Consider the following 23126-nt stretch of genomic DNA (forward strand, 5'->3'; position numbering starts at 1 on the left):
CAGAGCCCATCTCAAATTGCTTTTATCTAATCCCAAATCATACAAAAGAAAAGTCAAATAAAAGGATGTACTGCTGTCTTTATGATTGGGTGGGCAAGACAGACGTTTGGGTGGGCTCAGGCCACCCCTGCCCATGCCTAGAGCCCTGGTGTCTGTTCTTCGTACCTCGCCTAAATGATCTAAGATGATTTGGCAGATCCTGGATCTGTTTATCTTGATAACTGATCTCTTGTCAATTTGGTTCTTTAAACAGGTTTGCGAATGAGATTAAAATGTCTGGATGAATGATCTGAGATTGCTGCATGTGTTGTGAAGGACAGAACTATCGATCCTCGAAATCATAATCAGCAATGCAACGATTGGCTGACTGCACAGCAGCGTAATGACATCATCTGAATAATATTCAATTATCCATGTGACATCCATACCATCAAATTAGCAGTAAACGGTTTGTTAAATATGACACACAATAATTTTACACGTTTGTTGTGGGCTGCAACATTTACACTTTCATGTGTCAAGAGTATTTATCATGTATTTCAATGCACATCAATGTATTTAGTTCAACATTCAGAGAAGATTTTCTTTATTATAGTAGCCTATAGGCCTACTCAAGTTTTTTAATCGGTGTAAGGTATAACTGTATAAATTGCATCAAAAAAGCATTTTGATATCGGTAAAGGTGTCAATCACCGGCATATCAGCGATCAAAACATGTGCATGACTGCAAAATTTGTATCCTTTAAAAAAAAAAAAAAAAAAAAAAAAGTCGAATATTGTGCCTGTATTGCGTTTGCATCTAAAAAGTTCATATTAAAGAGCTCAAATAAAGAAACAATCTTCATCAATTTGACAGCACACATGTTGCAAAGTCTCACAACACAAACAACTGAAGAAACGCTGCAAATCAGTCACAACACAAACAACTAAAGAAACGCGCTGCCAATTTATCACAATACTTGCAAATATCCACATAATACAAAGGAAATGTTTCTAGGGGCCCCAAAACCATGGACCCTGCTTAAGTTGTGGTCAAAATTGCTTTACATGTGTCTCATATGGTAACAATCCAAACGTGTGCATTCTTGCGCAACACAACAAATGACTTTAAAATATAATTGTCACCATGATGCAGATAAAATAGTTATCCTCCATGAAAATACTGTAGTTCTGTAGTATCAGTCTAATTTTCCCAACCCATAAATAGCATCTATAGTTTTAGTAAGATGTGACACCTCACAGCAAAATAGATTTTATTGAGTCTGTAAAGTACAGCAGCTGGAGAAGTTTTATACTAACCGCCTGGTTCTCCATGCGGGTAAAGATGACATTGAGCATCTGTGTGAGAGTGGCCTTGGCTGTGGTCTGGTTGATCAGATTACGGCTGGCCAGGTAGATGTTGTAGCAGGTGCGCACAGTTAGCAGAATCGTCCCCTCATGGATCTCTATGTGTGGTGATGTCACAGCAGTCAGCAGAGCCTGTGAAAAAAACACAATGATCTCTAGTGTTAAATCACACATCTCAAATCATGCAGGCAGAATAAAAATCAACACTGAAAATATAGGATTAAAAATATCTTTTATGTATATATTTTAGGATTTTGAGAATCTAAAGTAAAATGTCAAACTCTGAGCCTTTTATAGGTCACTAAGCAAATAAGCAAATCTGGGACATTCATAATGAGTGTTCCCTCTACTAATATTCAGATGTTGAACTTAAAATGAAGCTCAAGATGATCTTTGAAACATTAATTGGATCACAAACTTGTAAAGATCACTAAATATTGACAAACCAGAGAGCACAAACCAAATACCTAAACACTCAAATTTATGCTCAACTTTCTCACTCAAATTAAGTTCAAACTGGAAAAAAGTATTAACTAATAAAACCTAAATTGAACATCACTCAAATGTGCTTCCTGCAGGAGATTGCTTAAAGGATTACTGATGTAAATAATAACTGAAAATGTCTTTAAAAATGAGGCCTTCTCAAATAATCACGTGATCTTGTGTACACTTCTCAGTGGTAAATCTTATTGCAAGCTAATCTTGTTGAACGACCCAGGTGACATTTTATTCAAGAGGCTGCCCAACCCCCTAGTGCAAACCTAAACTCTCCATGCACTGTACTCTGCTTTCCCTCTCCATTTGTACAGAACTGGACTAGTAGATCTGTCACAGAGCATGTTAATCTATCAATGATAAGAGCTGAACATGGATAAAAGAAATCACTTTGTACTTTAATGCGGTGACCAGGTGAACTTATTGCAAGGTCAAACAGATATATTACAAATTACATTTTTCTTGACTTTTCCTCCAAAACAAATTAGATTAAAAAAAATTAGACTTTACTATTACGAAATGTAACGTTAAATAATATTTACTCACATTATTTATGAGATAAATATTTAATATGTTGTATTATTTGTGTCAAAGAGGTTTTTTCATGCATCAAAATAATAAGTGCAATACAGTTTTAAATTTTGTTTTAGATGTTGAATTGACATGTAATAGCAAATTTTTCTACACCAAAAAAGGATCTGTCATATTTAGAACAAGAATCATTTGATGATTAAAAACTCTACAATTGCCACTAAGACGTCGCCATTAACCGTTAAACCAAAAGTTTTATACATTTATCAAAGTAAGCTGAGAAAATTCTTATATACTATTCCTTCTATGCTGATGAAGGACTACTGAGACATTCCAAGCACAGGTTGGGTCTTCCTGGCATGGCAGAGTTCCTCATAGCTCCAATACACATCTTTGCCATTTGCTTACAGTAACCATGTGCTTTTCACCATACACAATTCATCTGCTCGTGATCTCCTTTCATATAACTTTGTCATGTTTGGTGTCATTTGACAGTTTATGACTTCAGCACTGTAGTGAGACATTGATGTATTTCAATATACAATCTATTTACTATTGTTGAGTCATGGCCTGAGCAGAGAATGTTAATGTACTTCTCCCCCACTTCATGTCCTCAACTTTACTTTGACATTCAGCTGATTTTGGGGATTTGGTATTTCACTTATGTTTGACAATGCTTTGCTCAGGGTATAAAGAGGAAAGGTAACTGTTGATCGGAGAGAATGGCTTTTACCCAGCTTTGCACACCTGTGTAGCCTCATATGCTAACAAAGGCAGCTTAACCGTCTTTGTTGCTGAGCAGTTCATATGTTATAGCTAAGTTTTTCTATTCAGTATGTTAGTTTGTTTCATTCTACTGTAAGTATATTTAAACATGTAAATTAATAAACAACTTTGCCTAATTTAAGGTGCTGAGATTCTTTCTCTATACCAATGACAATGACAACTTTGAATGGAATCAGATTAATTACAATGGAATCAGATAAATAATGGATTTAAACACGCCATCTTTAACTGCTTTCTGTTTCCGATTATTGGTTCAAAATAGTAGCGCAAGCTTCAAGCCTTACAGTAAACAATAGGTTTATTATAATTAAAAATATTTAATGTAGTATGATTATTTATGGTTTTCTACATGTACTCAAATACTGGTCACAATAAGATGTTGAAAGACAAATATTTCAACATTAAATCATTCTAAAAACCAGATTTTTTTTCTCATGAAAACCTTACCATTGTTATTACAAATGTTGAAAGCAGCTGCGCTATTTCTTAACTTTGAGTAAAATGCTATTAAAATAATGTACTGCATATACCATATCATATCATTTTACTTGACAACATGTCAGCAACAAAAGCTATTCCCATGCAATTTCCAACAATTAATTATCAACAATAAATACAATATTTACAAATGAATTAATACATAGACTAGATTATGTCTTTGTAGTGTGTTTAGCATATTGTAAAACTAAATTATATGTGCCATCAAATATGGATCAAGGAGTGCCGATTGGGTATAAAACTTTTTGGTTTGATGGATCGGATGGATAGCGGTTTCACCTTAATGATCTGAAGCTGCACGCCCTCATCAGTCTGGGGTCCCTGAAAGCAGTTACAGATGGTCTCCACCAGACGGTCAATCAGTCGCTTCCCTGGTGCTGCGCTGTCAGGGGCGTTTCCTGTGATGTGCCCATACGCAATGAGTTTCTGTGATCAATAACAGTAAGGTTTGTGAGGAGATACAGCCTTGGCAAGAACAGAAACACAAGTGAAACATCAGTGAACTACAAAAGCAAATTCCAGCATCTGTATAATTAAATGTGGAATCATTTGGTTCGAGGTGAAATGTCTAATTTATTCACACAGTTTGCATGATGTAGAGTTTGCAGAAGATGCCATTCTTTACCAACCAAGTGCATAAGCAATAGCTGTATTACATTCAACACTGAAGGCTAAAACACTTTTTTTCATGTACCTGTGAATTTTCAGACTTTTGGCTTTCTATTAAATGTACTTTTTCAATCTAAATAGAAAGAAAACATCTGAAATACACTTTCAAGTGTTTCCCCAGTAGCACTTTTAAATTGGGTCTGTAGATTTTAATTACAGCACATATTTGAAATGGTTGTTTCCACAATATGTGTTTTTCTCTTGCAATTCAGTCGGAAACTTTAACTTCAGCAGCACTTACACCAAAGATTACACTTTTTTAAATAAATATTTCCCAAATGAGCAAGGAATTTTTCACAGTATTTCCTATAATATTTTTTTTCTTTTGGAGAAAGTCTTATTTGTTTTATTTCAGCTGGAATAAAAGCCGATTTAAATATTTTGAAACCTATTTTAAGGTCAATATTATTAGCACCCTTAAGCAATATATTTTTTTATTGTCTGCAGAAGAAACTACTGTTATACAATGACTTGCCTAATTACCCTATTTAAGCCTTTGAATGTCACTTTAGGCTGAATGCTAGTGTCTTGAAAAATATGTAGACAAATATTATGTACTTTCATCATAGCAAAGATAAAAGAAATCAGTTATTAGAAATGAGTTATTAAATCTATTATGTTTAGAAATGGGTTGAAAAACATCTTTGCGTCAAACATAAATAAGGGGAAAATATAAATCAAGAGCAGTGAGTGATTTTCTCCTTTTGTTGTTCAATTAATAATGATAAAAACAGTCGGCAGCAGGAATATTGTGCACTGTCACTTTAAGAGCAGTACAGTTCTGATTTATGGTTTCACTTTCACATGTCTTTTGATCCTCAACTTGTTTGTTTGTTACATAATTGAGGGTTAATATGACTAATCACTAATCACAGCGTTTTGACAAAAATGTACATGTATTTGACCATTAAAGCGATCAAATTAAGATGACTTTAGATGTGTGCTCTGCTCGTCTCTGAGGCTGAGCACATACACACTAAATGAGATCTCTTTTGCACTTTGAAAAACATGAATGATTCGAATGTACATCAATGAATGATTACAAATGTTACATTACTGTACATGTTTTTAGTAGTACTCACGTGGAACTGAGCTTTGCAGAGCAACAAATGTGTACAACTGGAAAGGGGCGGTATATAATGCAATAATTGTTTTATCTCGATTAATGTTTTTCATAATCAATAGAAGCCAAAATCAAAATCGAAACATAATTTTTGATTAACTACAAACCCCTACAATATCTTACTAAAAAAAATCATAAAAAGCTTTTTTTCTGACAGTTTGTAGTATTTTCTGAATTATGTAATAACAAAAAAGAGCCCACTGTAAAAATCTTTTAATCATATAAAGTCTAAAAAATCAATATTAAAATCTTAAATTTTTGCACCCAACTTCACCTAAAACTTCACATTAAATCAAATTATTCCATAAAATTATATAAACCTATTGCATATTTAAACCAATTTTTAAAAAACTTGTGATATAAATATCAATAAATCTGCTGAGAAAGAATGATGACGACAACTATTAGTTGTTTTGGTTTTAACCCCATTCACCTACAATGCCTTGAGTACAGAAGAAGTGGATGAGAGACTCTGCATACCTGTAGGCAATCGAGAGATGTGCTGACGATACGTGGAGACTTGGATTGACATGCCAGCTCAAAAGGCAGGACATATTTGTCAGCCTCAATGTAGTTGGCTCTGGGAGGAACAACAGTGCCGTCCCTGATACACACAAGATGCACAGAAAATATCAGCAAACGGCACTGAAATATACTTCACTAAATAACAAACATTCCAATCTTTCAGTCAGCAGCCCTTCAGTGTTACAGTGGGCTTTTTGTTCAGTATGGAAATCTGAAATGATTACATAACCATAATGGTTTAGAATAAAGATGATGCATTAAGCTTCAGAGAGCCTTTTCATAAACAAACAATAAGCGTTATTTTAATATTACATCAATGTACATCACAGGACACTGCTCAATGGATGCTGCATGTTACTAAAAGAGATGTAAACTTACTTCTGCTTTTCCAGTTCATGCTTGATTTCATCTAAAAACAAACAGGCAAAAAAAAGATCAATTAACATCAATTTTGTGACCTCTCTTTAAAGCAAATAGACAGGAGAATTTTGAAAATTATTACAATATAGGATCATTTATTTACATGTTCTTGAGCCTAGAAATTAAGGCTGCAGGATATTTAAAACATTTTTTTGACATTTCAGTATTTAGAATTTATGTGATATAAATATCCTTTGGAAAGGATTCATTGATTTTGATCAATAAGGATGATTTTATATTAGTGTGAATAATTTATTAAATGTTAGATCAGAGAAGAGAAAAAATAGGAAATAAACCATGCATTTGGTTTCAGGGTAGTCCAATTGTATTCATGTAAAGAAATTAATTAAATAATTTAACTGCATAGTCTTTACTCTATAAAGAATTCAATAAATTATTGTTTATTAGTTACAATAGTAAATCTCTTGTGCCTGAATGCTTTAAACATTTTAAAAGCCTTAAAAACACAGGCAAATCATTATCGTTTACTTCGTTATGGTTTCATTTTCCGACTCCAAGTCCAATATTTTCCCAATTCAACATTGCATATCATGTGCATATTGCGATTTCAATACTGAAATGATATATTATGCAGCCCTACTAGGTTTGTACTTGAGCTTTTGTGTTCAGTAAAATATTAAAATGAACAGGACAATGGGGTAGAAATTACAGCTCAGCAGCAGGAATGCAAAAACTTAAACTTTTTCTAATATAAAAACACTTCACATCCAGCAGAAAACAGAAAGGTTCAAGCACAGTGTTTAACTTTTATTATTTAACATTTAGGAAATAATGAAGTCCATTTGAATGCAAATAATTTTTATATTATGAGTAGACAATAATATGCACAAAGCTAAGTTCAATCTAAGTTTTAGCTCAAGTGCTCAAAATCATAAATTAAAGCAGTAATTGCCTCTGAAATGCTCATTCTGTTGTAACATACTCAGCCTCATGCAGTCTAAACATCCGTGATCTTTGTTGAGGAAAAAAAAAGCTTTTATTCTGCTCACATTGAATCTGAACTTACAAGTTTCAAATAAACTGTAAGATGACTCTAAAAGGATTACATCCAGCCGGCTTGCACGGCAGTCATGTTAGATGAGAAATCTTTTTATTTCTGCATGTTTGTGAAAGCCATTACTTTCAAAGGCTACATTTCTGCATTCTGACAGACACCCAAGACTCCAGAAAAATAGATTAATCTCTGCAGTCTGCATGATACATCTCTAACAAACATACCTGTAGACTGTGAATAACATAAGAATCATCACACTGAAGAAAAAGCTTCATTTCACACAATCGTGTGCGATTTGTGTTGGTGTAACGTGAAGGAATTAAGTTAAATTAAAATTTTTCGTTTTTAAAAAATTCATTTGACAAACTGAAGTGGATTGAACATAAAACAATTAAGTTGTCCCAAAAAAATTGTGAATTGTGAAAAGAATTGTGTTGTTTTAGCTCTATTTAAATAAGTTTAAACAATCAAAAAAATTTTGGAGTACACATCTTATCTGTTCACAGCAGGCAAGTTGAAATATGACAGCGAGTTTCCTGAATTTGTAGTGGCTATGACATTATTTAAAAGGGATTTTAAAAAGCCTTATATGTGAAGATTCACCACTAGCGAAACAAAAAAACCTTACTCGTAGTTAATAACCCGTTGTTAATAGTAGTTTTGAATAGTCAACTATCTCAACCCACCCTTATGGTAAATCTTTGAATAAATTGTCCTATTATGCTGTCCTTTCAAGGAATCTGTGGATCTGGCTCACAAGACAGGTCTGAATGATTCATTCACAAATCAGACAGATCTTGATCTCGAGCTTAACTTGATCCAGTCATAGAGCTTAACTGCTCACTGGAGGAGAAAATGATCAGTGAATAACAGCTTAAATCTCTCACACAAAGCTAGTTTATCACAGGAAACCATGACCAGTTGCATTCTTCACAGCTGTTCTTTCTTCCACAGATAAAAATGACAAGTTTAGTTTTTGCAAGAATTATTGGGCCATATTATTTGCACAGTTTTAAAAAAATTCAGGAATGAAATTTGGAAATTGTGGATGAATGGTGTGTGTATGGCTAAATAAACTGATGTGAAAACAAAAAACTCAAGCATCTTCTGGACAACTTGTCAAAATAAAAGCAGAACGTACTTATAAATTACACTTTAAAAAGAGAATAGTCAAGTTGACTTCATTTTTATAATGATGCACATTGTTAATTTGTTTAATTTCAAGATAACAAGTTAATTTAAACTGACCACGTTTTACTGCATTTTCATAGAAAAATGTTCAGTAGTAATTTTGTTCCTAGTAATTTCAGTAGATTAACAGTTTCAAAATGCATTATGGGGTCTTGATCTCTTCTCCACTTCATTTTAGATGTTAAAAATGTAATTCAACAATCTGACTATTATTTAGCTTTCTAATGATCTAAACTAGGGCTGTGCCATATTGGTAAAATAAACATATCACAATTTTCTTGATCAATTAAGCGTATTTTTTAATGACTATTTTGACACACAGATGTTTTACAGTGCAAATCTGAAAGATATTTCCAAGGAAAACAATTAGATCCTTATCAAAGACCTATAACATGCTCTAAAACAGACATAAGGTAAAAAATAAATAAAGATCATCTAGTAAAGGTGTAACAAATTGTCTGTAGAACAGACCTATGGCTAAACAAATGAATAGGCTACTTTATGTCTGTGCGTCATTAATAGGGCTGTTCGATTTGGGGAAAATACCTTTTGCTATTTTTTTGACAGATATTGTGATTTGATTTACGGTTTAATTCAAGTTTTAAGCTGATTTTAATATAATGCAAGCTTCAGCTCAATAATATGCAAGCAACAATTTTGCGACAGCTCTTAAAAATGACCTGTTTTTGTTTGGTGTCTGTGACTTTGACACCAAAATATTCCCATATTACAAATTCTGTTTTTCTTTTATATTAATTCATCTGATAATGCTTCTGAAGGAGCAGACGCCATAATCCCACTTGTCAGTGCTTTCCTCTTTGTTTTCTTTTTTCATTTTTTATTGAGGGGTAGTTCAGTTGCGCAATTCTGATTTGGCAGAACGAAAGTGTGCTCATAATTGGCTAGTTCTAAAGCCTCGGTCAGATCACACAATTTCGACATGATTTTCTTGACGTAGGGTGTCGCAGGGTTGGGCAATTTTGCCTACAATGGAAATTTCCAAATTTAGCATATTCCATATTTTAGCATATTTACTGTACAAACCTTTTCAGCTAACTTTGAGGGCAAAAAAATTTTTTTTTATCTATTATCTATGATTTATTGAACATTAACGTTGAATAACCTAAATTAAAGCACACATTGCCTAAATAACTTGCACTTTTGGAAACAAAATTCATTATTTTAAATGTTTTTCATAATAAAAGTGGAAAATAAGCAGTATATCTTTTTAATAAAATAACTCTTGTATATCCTGTAAATTATATTTAAACAGTGCATTTCTTGCATCTTCTGTAAATAAATTTTATGTAAATAATCATTTTAATGTAATGGAAAACATGCTCTCTCAAAGCATCTCTAGCGCAGCTTATAATCATTGCCACTAGCTATGTTTTCATCCAAAAAGGCGAACGAATTCAATGCGCAAAACTGGATTATCGCATGAAAGATGTGCGAATAAAGCAGCATTTCCATCCAACGAGTCAAAGCGAACAAAATCCTACCAGAGCGGGGTCACGTGACTCCACATGAGTTAAGAAAAGTAACTGAAAAAATGTCCTGAAAATTTTTGATCGATTATAGGCTCGGATTTCGGAATAGCGATTTTGATTACTTATCAATTAATCGCCCAGCCCTAAGGTGACTTGGGTAGTGGTAAACGACTAATGGACGTCATGACACAACATTCAATGGTTTCTTCAAGTGTAATGTGGCATAGTTCACGACAACCTCACAGAAATAGCATGTTTATTTTCGGAAGCATAGCGGACTGGTTTTGAAGATGTTATTCGTTATTTTTCTTTACATATATATATTCTATATTGCAGCCAATTGCGATTAACTGCTATTGCGATTTACTTTCAATTAATCACACAGCCCTAGTCGTCAAACTCAAATAATGCTTTGATGTTCTGCTTGACCACATATTAGAAGTAGTTGTGTGTACTTTTCTACGTGTCCACAGATCTTTGTTTTGCCATGTATTGATCATAAACCTTTTTGTGACACTGCCATGAAATAGGAAATATTGGTTCCAATAGCATACTACTATTTAGAAATGGTATACGTCCAAATTTCGATTTTGATACGATTTCAATTATTCACACACACCTAATCTAAACAATATTTTGTGCAAAAAATAGTATATAAATAAATCTATAAAAAGCACTGGCAGCTCTGTACCCACTTTTCATAATTTTCCTGGCCGTTAAGATAATCCCAGTGAATCCCGAGATACTTACCAGTTATTTTTCACACATACCAACAATCTCTTCAAAATAAAAATTAATAATATTGAATAATAATTAATTTTTTAACATTAATACCGAGTCATTATTTCGTTCTTTGACATTCAGGAATAATCGACAAATGTATCATTATTCATTATCAGACAGGTCCCAGGCCATCTGCCACCAACAGGAAACTGAACTTAAGCAATAACACATTTCACAACATACATACACACAATATTCTATGAACAGCGTTTTAATGAGAAACTGTAGCGGTGTCACATGTATCCAGGTAGAGCAACAAAAGCACACTAAGTGAATACTTAAACTTTATGTAAGTAGTGAATCCGGGTGACCGGTGGACTGTGTAAACAGGTCTGTATGGTAATCAGCCTCATTCACTCACAAGACAGGCTAATGAGGGAGTGTCTGTTTGACTGTACTACATCTGAGAGCCTTCAAACAAACCCACGATGAAGCAGAATTATTTTAATAGAAAAATGCCTGAGCACTATACAGCTCTTCAGGGTCAAAAATACCAAACTACATGAGTGCAGAGTAAAGCATAACGTTTTTTTTATTTCGTTCAAATTAGATTTAGATTGACAATACAGAACAAAGGTTAGAGTTTGGAAAGGCTCACGCAGAAACAGGATCCGCCTGTCTCAACATGTGCTCATTAACCTAGTAAATAAGTAATGGAGCGCAGGCGGGACGAGTCAAATGAGTCTAACCTGCATTGCCAGCTTACTTATAAAAACAGGAAATTATTTTGTGGAAAATATTAAACAACCAGGAATTCAGAGAGACTTGTGGATGTTTGATATGAAATATTAAAAAAAAAGAACTAATATTTATTTTTTACAGAAAATTGTCTTCAGTGCAACTTCAAATAAGGTATTGGGTCATTTGTTTGGTTTCCAACAATAATTAAAATATCTAAACATATCTAATTAAAATACAGGTTTGTATTCAACACAAATTGAACTACAGCAGAATTGAACTTTTTAGGTCAACAACCATTTTAATAACATGAATAAAAGCCTGTTAAACAGCAAGGAAAAGCAGTTTTATTCACTTTGTGTAGCAAAAAGATATCTTTTTTTAAGTAAAAGCTAGATGTTACAAAATTCAACATTATAATACATCTTGATACTGATCAGCACGACTGATTTTGTTATCATGGGCATGAAAATACAGTTTATAGATATTATTTATACTTTTAAAGTGTCTTTTAGGATTATTCAGATTGTTGGATTCACAGTGGTGAGTAATGTCAACCTTGCCATGGAAAAAAAAAAAAGTTTTCACCAAAATAGCGAAACCCTATGTGCATTTTTTGAGTAGGCTTGTATTTCACAGTACTGTAAAATACTCAAAAATATCCCTGTCAATGTTTTAAACAATTATATTTGACTTACCAAAGTCGCACAAGTGGCAACTTTCATCTGTCATATCCATAACAGTGGGATGTCACATCCGTAACAAAGCTTTTTCCTTGTGAATGCAATAGTGTAAAATGAAATAAAATCAATCATGTTTGTTCTACAGAGCCAACTCCTATCATTTTGATTAGCATTGTATCTTTTGTGTTGTGCAGTTAAATTCACAGAATTTCAATGAAGTATGTTGTATACTGTAAACTTGCTTCTTTGGTCACATCCATAATGCATGCTTATTTTCCTCATTTAAAATAAAACAAATGTTCACAGATTGACATTTTTTTCGATCCCATAACTCTGTGGTGAGTGGGTTTGGAAAATATAAACAGATGTTTCAATATAATGTTAATGTTTTGAGATTTAACTGCAAATGCCACATCCATATCTCTGGAACTGCTCTGGTGTTCATCACAGCAACAAATTCTAGAAAAAAATCATTTAAATAATAAAATGTTAAACATAAATATTTTCACATGCATGTTACTTCGGCCTATGACATGACTGCGATGTAACTGTAAATTTTTGGGATTTTTTAAGTTTAACTGCTGCTGAAAATTACCTAGAAAATGTATTAATCTTAGGTCAAATTAATTTATCAGATTAGCATATTAAGGGTTTTATTAATAGAGTTAATAATTTATAAAGCTCACATTTATTTATTTTTTAACTAACATTAATAACTTCAGTGACATTTTTAGCTTAGTTTCTCAATTTTGATGTTAGTTAATACATTAACCAACTTTCTCTTACGAGAGTTAATTTAAAAGTGTTTCCTCTTGTACTTTATAAAGCATTTGCAAATTTTAAAATTAGCATTTGAAACATTTGTTTACTCTGCACATTTATATGCAATAAAGATTGAGGTAAACTGGCACATTCGTTCAGTGAGAACTTATGACATGCTCCCTATACTGTTTGCCATGGTACTCTGAATATTGGGTCTGAAATCACATGCAAGTATGGCTTCAAAACAGCATCAGCCCAATTATTTGACTGTGACATAAGGATCCTCAGATCAGGATTTTTGCAGCCGATACCATGTACCGATTCTTTGCCTAGGTGATCAGCCGATACAGAGTACCCATTCTAATTTTTCAATCTTATAATTACAATGCATATAATTATATAAAATAATCTAATACATATTTAAAAACTGACAAGAAAAATTAAAAACAATGGAATTTGGAAACAATGCAGATGATGATAATAAAATAATTCAACATGTCTCAATCAAGAAAAAGTTTGGAGTGTATATTTGAAGAAGTTAAAATGCACACCTAAAAATCCACTGCTTCTTTACTAAACTACTGTTTATTGCGATAAGTATATTACTAGAAGTTATATTATTAACTATTCAAACCCCTGCGATCGGTTCATAAGATCGGCCAGATAGGAGAGCACCGATCGAGTCATTAAATGTGATTAACGGCCGATCCATTGGAGCATCCCTACTGTGAACAAGGCTGTACTTTCTTATTCTGATAGAGGTAAAGTTAGTTTTATATTCGCACATTCGTTCATTTAGAAGTCTCTATATTGTTTACCATATTACTTTGAATATTCAATCAGAATTAGCATGCAAGTATGACTTCAAAACAACATTAGCATAGTGCTAATTGACTGTGAACAATGTTTGATAGTCATTGGCTGCCTATATGATTTCCCTATTTAGATTTTTGGAAAGAATACTTTTCTGAAACTATCTTCTTTTTAAGGAGAACGTCTGAATATCCGAATATAAAACCAGCTTTACAACTATCTTATTCACTGGCTGCTAAAATGATTTCACAATTAGGACTTTGTAAAGAATACTTTTTTGAAATTATATTATTAATGAGAATGATCTAATGTGTGAATATAAAACCAACTTTTCCTCAATACAATAAAACAAAACATACAATTGTTTTGTAATTATAATAACTGTTGAAGTAATCATGTTTACAGCTTATGGCGATCTCAAGATAACACCATATACTGTGTTATAAGCTTGTGAAATGATCACACTTTTGACAAGAAATTTGATACTGTCATATGACCAATGAATGCTGGTAGTACCCAACATTGTGCATGGAAAAAAAGGTCTGTCACACCTGAATGAAAATAGCTCTTTTTTTAAATTTATGAAGAACTAATCCTTTAAAATGCCACTCAAAATTCAGCAAGCGATCCCAAATCAATAATTAAGCAGTGAATCGCCAACCTGTCAAGTCTACACCACACATGATTAACAATACAGCAGCTGATTCCTGCTAACAGAACATGCTAACAGCTCCGCGTAACCAAAACAAAACCCAGACATGCCGCTTTCTCTTTAGTCAACATCTCATTCATCCCTAATAAAGCATTATACAGCCGATGTACAGCATGGCAATGACAAGCGGAGGTAAAATTACACACAACAGATTCCTGGCAGTGACGTGTGCTGGGTGACGTTAGCTGGCTAACCCGACTTTACTGTTAATTTAGCATTTCATGGAGCATCTCAAAGGTGTGTGTTTCGATGCCTAAGAGGAGATAAATGAAGAAAAGGCTTACCTAGCGCCACTTGACAAGCCTTGCGCAGCTGGTTGTGCTGGCTCCGCTTCACCTCTTTATCCGCGAGGATTTTCTCCAGCGCCCGAGACAGAAACATGCTCTTGGTGCTCAGGCTTTCTGTCTGCGTATGCCGTCGATGTGTTGCCAGCGCTTCCTGTTCTTTCATCTCTCGCTCGACGTGATTTTAGTGGTCCGTCAGGCCGTCATCGCTGGCCCGTTCCCTGCGGTTTGGCAGGGGCGTGAAGGTGCCAGAAGGGGCCGATGTTGTCGCTGGTTCCGTCGGGGCCAGTTGGACGCTGCTCTCTCAGCACTGCGTCGCCATGTTGGCCGCACGTCACGTCACGTGATTCGCGGGCGCTTACACTGATGTGTACATCCAGAACACGACTTGGTGGAGGTGGAGATGAATGGAGGGTCAGTTTGTATTCGCGCACAGATAGCATGTGCTGTATGGGTCAGAAAAAAGCATGCAGTTTAAAAGCATGTACACTTTTTGGCGTAAGAATGTAATTTATTTGACGTTACCTCTCTTAAATGAAATTAATTATAACTTCATTATATTGAAATATATGATAGTGTTATATAAAGCAATAATAATTGCAACTATCAATATATATATATTTTTTTTATTAAATAAAATCAATGTCAATAATATATATGTCAATCATTTTTAAATATGAATTTGTATGCATACTGTAAGTTAATAAATGTATTCTTTTTTGTATTTATTTTTCCAAACAGATACATTTCCTTTACAATAAAAACAAATAACATATTGCATAAATAATTTTAAAATATGAATATATATGATATATCTACACCAATACGTATTAAGAAAATGTTTGCCAATGCCACAGCCTTGCGTTTGAAATGTAAAAAGATAAAGGTACATTCATTCATTGTTTTTGGGACTGTGACAAAATTTTGCCATTTTGGAAGAAAATACACAATCTATTTGAAAAGTATACTTAAGCAAAATTTTGATACGACTACAGCTTTGTATTTATTGTACCTTAATGCAAACAGTCTGTTTGAAAAAGATGCATTACAGTTATTTACTGTCCTGGTATGTTTAACTAAAAAAAAATAAAAAATCTGCATCAAAAGCTCCATCTTTCAAAATGTGGATATCATGAATTGCTACATGGCTAACATTAGAAAAAACTTACATATGACAAACAAAAAAATTGGACAGATTTTGGTCAATTTGGTCTCCCCGTTGGGAAGATTCCTTGTTATTGATTTACAAATTTTTGTTTAATCTCCACTATAAGACTGCTCTAAAATGGTGTGATTGTACTTTATTTTTATCCATTTATTAATTTTTTTATATTAATTTCTTTCTTATTTTCAATTTTAAGACTGTAAACTCATTTATACATTTATACATTTTCACATTAATATTTTGTGAATATGGGCATACAATATATTAAAAGAGATTTCTTCAACACATTTCTAAACATAATAGTTTAATAACTCATTTCTAACAACTGATTTCTTTTATCTTTGCCATGATGACAGTAAATAAATATCTAGTATTTTACTAGATATTTTTCAAGACACTTCTATACAGCTTAAAGTGGCATTAACTAGGTTAATTAGGTTAACTAGGCAGGTTAGGGTAAATAGGCAAGGTATTGTATAATGATGGTTTGTTCTGTAGACTATCAGAAAAAAATATAACTTAAAGGGGCTAATTATTATGACCTTAAAATGGCTTTTAAAAAATTAAAAGACTGCTTTTATTCTAGCCGAAATAAAACTATTAAGACTTTCTCCAGAAGAAAAAATAATACCAGACATGCTGTGAACATTTTTGGTAAACATCATTTAGCAAACATTTAAAAAAGAAAAAAAAATCAAAGGGGGGCTAATAAATCTGACTTCAACTGTATGTCATTGTATAATCTTGTATGCTTGTCTGTATATGCTTTAATAAAATAAATAAATAAATAAATAAATAAATAAATAAATAAATAAATAATATAGCATTAGCTACAATTCTGCATAGAGTAGGAAAAATATAAGTGTCATTCCTACAATTCAGAGCCATTTCAGGGTAGTAACTGTCCGTGACAAAATGTTACATTTTCCAGGATTTTATTATTTCAGTTGAAGGAGTACTTATTAAATATACTGGTCCAGCTCAGGATATTACGGTTTAGCAATTTTTACAGAATTTTAACACAGGCCAAATGTCCCCCTGTTCCATGCAATATTATTTATTAAATGGTATTTCTAAATGGATGCAGTGCAATATTTAAGCAAAACAATAACAGGGTGGACAGTAACAAGAGTGACATTTCTTGCAAAACTCAGCCATTTACTTATATGGTGAATAACGAGTTAGCACATGATGATCTGAAGAAGATTTGAAACATGTTTATTAACTGTATTTCTCAAAATTACAAAAAAAGTAAAAAATTAAATAGTTTCCTCTATAAAATGGGTAACAAGGTGGACGTAATATGCTTTACCACAACAGAAAACGTCTTTGAAATGTTGAAAATAAAAGAAGATAAAAGAGACTAACTGCTTCTTGTAGACAATTTCTCTCCATAATTGTGAGAATTCTTGAGAACGATGTGACTAGAGGAGCAATCACTGGGCATTTTTATGGGGATTATAATTCAAGTAACGAGGGGACATTCATTTCAGAGACACACATTTATATTTTATATAAACATTTTATTAATATATTGGAATCATTTTAACAAATATAGTATTAGGTGAGATGTGTATATATATATATATATATATATATATATATATATATATATATATATATATATATATATATATATATATATATATATATATACACACAGTTGAAGCCAGAATTATTAGCCCCCCTTTGATTTTTTTTTCTTTTTTCAATATTTCCCAAATGATGTTTAACAGAGCAAGGAATTTTTCACAGTATGTCTAATAATATTTTTCTTCTGGAGAAATTCTTAATTGTTTTATTTTGCCTAGAATAAAAGCAGTAATTAATTAAAAAAAACATTTTAAGGTCAAAATTATTAGCCCTTTTAAGCTATATTTTTTAGATAGTCTACAGAACAAACCATCATTATACAATAACTTTCCTAATTACTCTAACCTGCCTAGTTAACCTGATTAACCTAGTTAAGCCTTTAAATGTCACTTTAAGCTGTATAGAAGTGTCTTGAAAAATATCTAATAAAATAATATTTTCTGTCATTATGGCAAAAATAAAATAAATCAGTTATTAGAGATGAGTCATTAAAACTATTATGTCTAGAAATGTGTTGAAAAAAATCTGCTCTCCATTAAAAATATATATAAATGACAACATAAAATCAATGAAAAGTGTAGTATTAATTAGATTTTTCTAAGTTATATTTGTAACTGAACATGAGCATACATGACCTGGGACATGGCAATTCAGCTACTTGCATGGAATTAGAGTAATTACTTTAAATGTAATTTATTTTTGTGCACATATCATTATGTCTTATTCTGGAAATTGGATAATCCTATCAGACAGGCTTTAATGATTTTTTATTGCATTTTTAAATATTCTGTACCATATCATGCCTTGGGGACAAAAATCGTCACCTTGGAATCATAAGGTTCTATCTGCGTTCTGAATGTGCGTAACATTTTTTTTTTTTTTTTTTATAAAAAATCTTAAAATGTAAAAAAAAAACATCCCATAATATAAACAAGTTGTTTTAATAAAAATATGTTAATTAATAAATTTTGACAAAAATGTCAGAGAACCTTAAAATTCGAAATGGCACCAAATAGGAGTGATGCAACAATAGAAATGAAATATAATTATATATAACAAATAAATAAATAAATAGCATTATAATTCTATTAAAAACATTTTTACAGCGTTAATGAGTTTATACAAGAATCTTTTCATTAATGCTTAAGAACACAAAAGAGTGTGATTACACTATTGCTAATCAATCATACAGTAAATAAAACAAGCATTCAACATGCATTAAAAGGTTCCATCACCTTGCATAGATGAATTAATTAACCTCAATAACATTTTAATTTATGATGATAGGTTAGAGGCGAGGCAGTGGCGCAGTAGGTAGTGCTGTCGCCTCACTGCAAGAAGGTCACTGGGTCGCTGGTTCAACCTCGGCTCAGTTGGCGTTTCTGTGTGGAGTTTGCATGTTCTCCCTGCCTTCGCGTGGGATACCTCCGGGTGCTCCGGTTTCCCCCACAGTCCAAAGAACATGCGGTACAGGTGAATTGGGTAGGCTAAGTTGTCCGTAGTGTATGAGTGTGTGTGTGTGTGTGAATGTGGGTGTGGATGTTTCCCAGAGATGGGTTGCGGCTGGAAGGGCATTCGCTGTGTAAAAGCTTGCTGGATAAGTTGGTGGTTCATTCCGCTGTGGCGACTCCGGATTAATAAAGGGACTAAGCTGTCAAAAAAATGAATGAATGAATGAATGATAGGTTAGACGATTATGAAATTAAATTTACATTTTTTATTATTAAAAAAAGCCATTGATTTTAAATTCAGTGTACACACATGTATTGTAGACAAAGATCTTCTTTTTTGGCCTTAGTCCAGTATGGTTGCAGGGTATGCTCTTTGGAACAAGCCATTTTAGACTTGTCCATATGATAACGACTTTTTTTTTTAAATTCCGGCCGGCCTGTCATCTGGGCCTGTCACCCTCATACACTCATACACTATGGACAATTTAGCCTACCCTATTCACCTGCAGCATGTCTTTGGACTGAGTGGGAAACCGGAGCACCCGGAGGAAACCCACGCAAACACAGGGAGAACATCAAACTCCTCACAGAAATGCCAACTGAGCCGAGGTTCGAACCAGGGACCTTCTTGCTGTAAGGTGACAGCACTACCTACTGCGCCACTGCTTTGCCCATATATATAAAAAATACTGCATTGGTAGATTAGCTTGTCAAATGGTGACTACACTTTTTGATGTACCAAAATATATCCTGCAATTTTGTCCAAGGACTTACAATACTATTTGACTATAAGCATGTATTTACTAATGTGCATTTAAACTTTAAGTTATTAGAGTTTTAAAAATAATGTTATAAGATTAGCATTTAATGTTTTAAATTAAGACTGTAGCCTACAGGCAAATAACAAATTGGCCAGCTGATTCAGTTTTCCTCAGTCAGTATTTGGTCATTTGAATAATTAAAAATTAAATTAGTCTTAAAGCCTTCTTCTTTCAGTTATGTCCACAATATATGATGGCTTAGTAGTAAAAATGAGACAAATCAGACAAATTGAGACAAATGAGACAAATTCTGGACTTTGTCACGGGGGGTCTTTCGAATCACCTGAACCCCCCCTGGCTACGGGCCTGCTTTTTAACGTAAACTTGACATTTGTAACATTTGTCATACCAATAAAGCAATTATCGAATTTAATTAAACATGGTCAGGAAATTAAAAATGCACTTTATATTTCCAAACAAAACTACATACGTATGGAGGACGAAACCTGCAAAAACAATTTAAAAATATGCAAATATATAAATAAATGAGTAAATAAATCCATAAATTCCTGCATAAATAAAATAATAAATGAATATGCTAAATAAATAAATGAATGCATATAAAAATTCACAAATTAACAATACATAAATAAATATATAAATAATTAATAGTGCGAGCAGGTAAATATATACATAAGTGTCTCCCCCCAACCCCCAGGAATTTATGGATTTATTTAGTCATTTATTTATATATTTTTGTATTTATTTATTTATCTACTTATTTTTTTGTTGTTTTTGTAGGTTTCGTTCTCCATATATACTTAAAGGGAGAGAAATAACTGATATTTATTCAATATTGGGCTAATACAAGATTTTCACCTCTAGAGGGAGCCACACCTGCTATTTTAAAATCTGTCCCAAATCTGATTGCGTTAAAAATGCGCTGAGTAGATTGAAAACTGATTTGATGAATTAAAAAAAATGTATTATGTAAATAAAAGGCTTGTATATGGGCTGTTTTACGAGATTTAAATGATGCCTGATAGAACGTCATAGGTTTGAAGGCACGCGAACGTTCTAAAAGAATGTTGACATCATTGCGGCCATTCCACGGCGAACAGAGTTACATAGCATTTGACAGTCGCTCCTTATCGCTTGTTAAATCCAGTTTGTCGGTGTTTTTGTGATATAATCTTCACTCCACTTTCTCAACATGTGGTTTAACCGTCAATCCGTGCCACGATCTCCAGAACATCGAGATGTGAGCTCCTCTAAGCGTCAGATGAACGTTTTAGTGAAAAGTGTCAGCTACTTTTTACCCTTGTCTGATCTGAACGCCAACGCTGAGTGTCCCTCGTCTGATCTGCCCCATTCCTGGAGCAGCTCAGTGAGGATGGACACAAGTGTGCCTCCCCATCAGCATCCTGAGGTTGTACAGGTATGCTCAAACCTGACTCTGAAGCTGCGCCATGTTCCAGTGAAACCTGCTGTGAAGCAGAAGTTCACTGATGGCCATGGGCTTCCAAAACGTCCAGGAGTGAGGTCTCTTAAACATATGATGGAGGTTTCACTGGAAGACATCAGCTATTTTTCATGTGAGCCTGACCTGAATGCCACCGTTGACCATTTCTCATCTCCTCCGCCCCATTCTGAGAGTCGAGAAGTGAGAATGGATAAAGGTACACCACGCTCAAAACTGCCTGTTCTGAAGTCAAAGTGTGTTCCTGTGAAGCCTGTCAACCAGCAGAGTTTCACAGATGAACCCTCAGACAGGCAGGGTGTGAATCATTTGAAGAAAGGTACAGTGAAAAACATCAACTCTTCATATAAATCTAACCTTACTGTCAGTGTTGCCCCTTGCTCATTTTTTGTGCCTCTTTCAGGGAGCCATTCAGTGAGAATGCATAAACGTATGCCTCTCCGTCATCATCCTGTTGCTCCACGCTCAAAACTGCCTGTTCTGAAATCAAAGTGTGTTCCTGTGAAGCCTGTCGACCATCAGAGTTTCACAGATGAACCCTCAGAATGGCTGGGCGTGGGGTCGAATCCTATGATGAAAGGTACAGTGAAAAACATCAACCCTTCATGTGAGTCTCACCTCATTGTTGCCCCTTGCTCATTTTTTGTTGCCCTTTCAGCGAGCCAACCAGTGAGGATGGACAATCGTACACCTCTCCGCAAGCATTCTGTTGCTGGACTCTCAAAACTGCCTGTTCTGAAGTCAAAGTGTGTTCCTGGGAAGCCTGTCAACCAGCAGTGCTTCACAGATGAACCCTCAGAATGGCTGGGCGTGGGGTCTTGTGAGCATCAGGTGAAAGTTTCGCTGGAAGATCCTCCATGTGAGTCTGACCTGAATGTCAGTGTTGAGTGTTCCTCATCTATTCTGGCAGCGAGAGTAGGCAAATCCCAGCATCCAGTTTTGAGGCCACGCTGTGCTCCTGTCAAGCTTTTGGCTGGACAGAAGTGCACTGACGAGGCTCCAGAACGTCAAGCGTCCAGGTTTCCTCCTTTAGTGAACAAGGCAGAGAGGAACGGCACTGACCCTTCATGTGGGTCTGATTGGAAAATTAAGCCTCACCTTTCCTTACCCAGCCTGCCACCTCTTACAAGTGGATTGCCTGCTCTGAAACCAGCTCATGCTCCTGTGCGACCTGCTCTTCCTTCAAACTTCATGTTTTTTCCATTTGATGATGAGGATGTCAAGATGAAGAGGGCTCGCTCAGTAAAAAGAAGCCCTAGTCTGCTTTCAAGACTCCACTCTGCAACCTATTTTTAGGATTATTCTTGTTTTTTTGTGTCAATAAATGTTGTCATGCTTAAAATGTATTCCCTGTGTGCTGTTATTCTTTATTTAAATGCTTATTTGTGTATTAATCAGTTATTTGAGGATTAAGGAAAGTCAGATTTTTGTGGGTCAGAAAAAATTTCAACTTGCTTTAAAAGGTTCCATCACCTTGCATAAAATAATAAATTGATCTCAGTAACATTTTATTTATGATGATTGGTTTGACAAATTATGAAATGAGCTTTACATTTTCTTTTTTCATTATTTAAAAGCCATTGATTTGAAAGTTTGTGTATTCACATGTATTATACACAAATATTAAGTTTTAACCACTTGCAATATGTCAGCCTGTTAAACAGACAGTAGATCAAAATAAACCCAAATATCATTCATTCATTCATTTTCTTGTCGGCTTAGTCCCTTTATTAATCTGGGATCGCCACAGCGGAATGAACCGCCAAATTCCAAATATCAAATAAATAAAATAAAAATACCTTTATTTGTCCAAAGGTAGCAAAATACATCTATTAATGTGTAAGTTTAGTAAAGTGAGTGGTTAAATTGGT

At 33.8% G+C, this 23126-nt stretch overlaps 2 protein-coding genes across 2 annotated transcripts in view; one reads left to right on the forward strand and one right to left on the reverse strand.

The window, feature by feature from the left end:
* Window positions 1–15148, reverse strand: part of arfgef2 (ARF guanine nucleotide exchange factor 2) — a 66827-nt gene extending 51679 nt beyond the window's left edge. Inside the window, exons 1-5 of the mRNA XM_087306882.2 lie at window positions 14806–15148; window positions 6353–6383; window positions 5930–6053; window positions 3937–4083; window positions 1300–1479 (exon numbers count right to left, since the gene is read on the reverse strand). Coding sequence (XP_087163008.1) covers window positions 1300–1479; window positions 3937–4083; window positions 5930–6053; window positions 6353–6383; window positions 14806–14971 — 648 coding nt within the window. The 5' untranslated portion in view covers window positions 14972–15148. The remainder of the gene's footprint in view (window positions 1–1299; window positions 1480–3936; window positions 4084–5929; window positions 6054–6352; window positions 6384–14805) is intronic.
* A 5124-nt stretch (window positions 15149–20272) lies between these two features.
* Window positions 20273–22601, forward strand: LOC100151028 (uncharacterized). Its single transcript, XM_087306963.1, has 3 exons — window positions 20273–21574; window positions 21659–21835; window positions 21914–22601. The coding sequence occupies exons 1-3, from the start codon at window positions 20989–20991 to the stop codon at window positions 22549–22551; spliced, it is 1401 nt and encodes a 466-aa protein (XP_087163089.1). The 5' UTR covers window positions 20273–20988; the 3' UTR covers window positions 22552–22601.
* Window positions 22602–23126: the final 525 nt, after the last annotated feature.

This window comes from Danio rerio, chromosome 23 (genome assembly GCF_052040795.2).
Source record: "Danio rerio strain M-AB ecotype USA chromosome 23, GRCz13ab, whole genome shotgun sequence".
Taxonomy (NCBI): domain Eukaryota; kingdom Metazoa; phylum Chordata; class Actinopteri; order Cypriniformes; family Danionidae; genus Danio; species Danio rerio.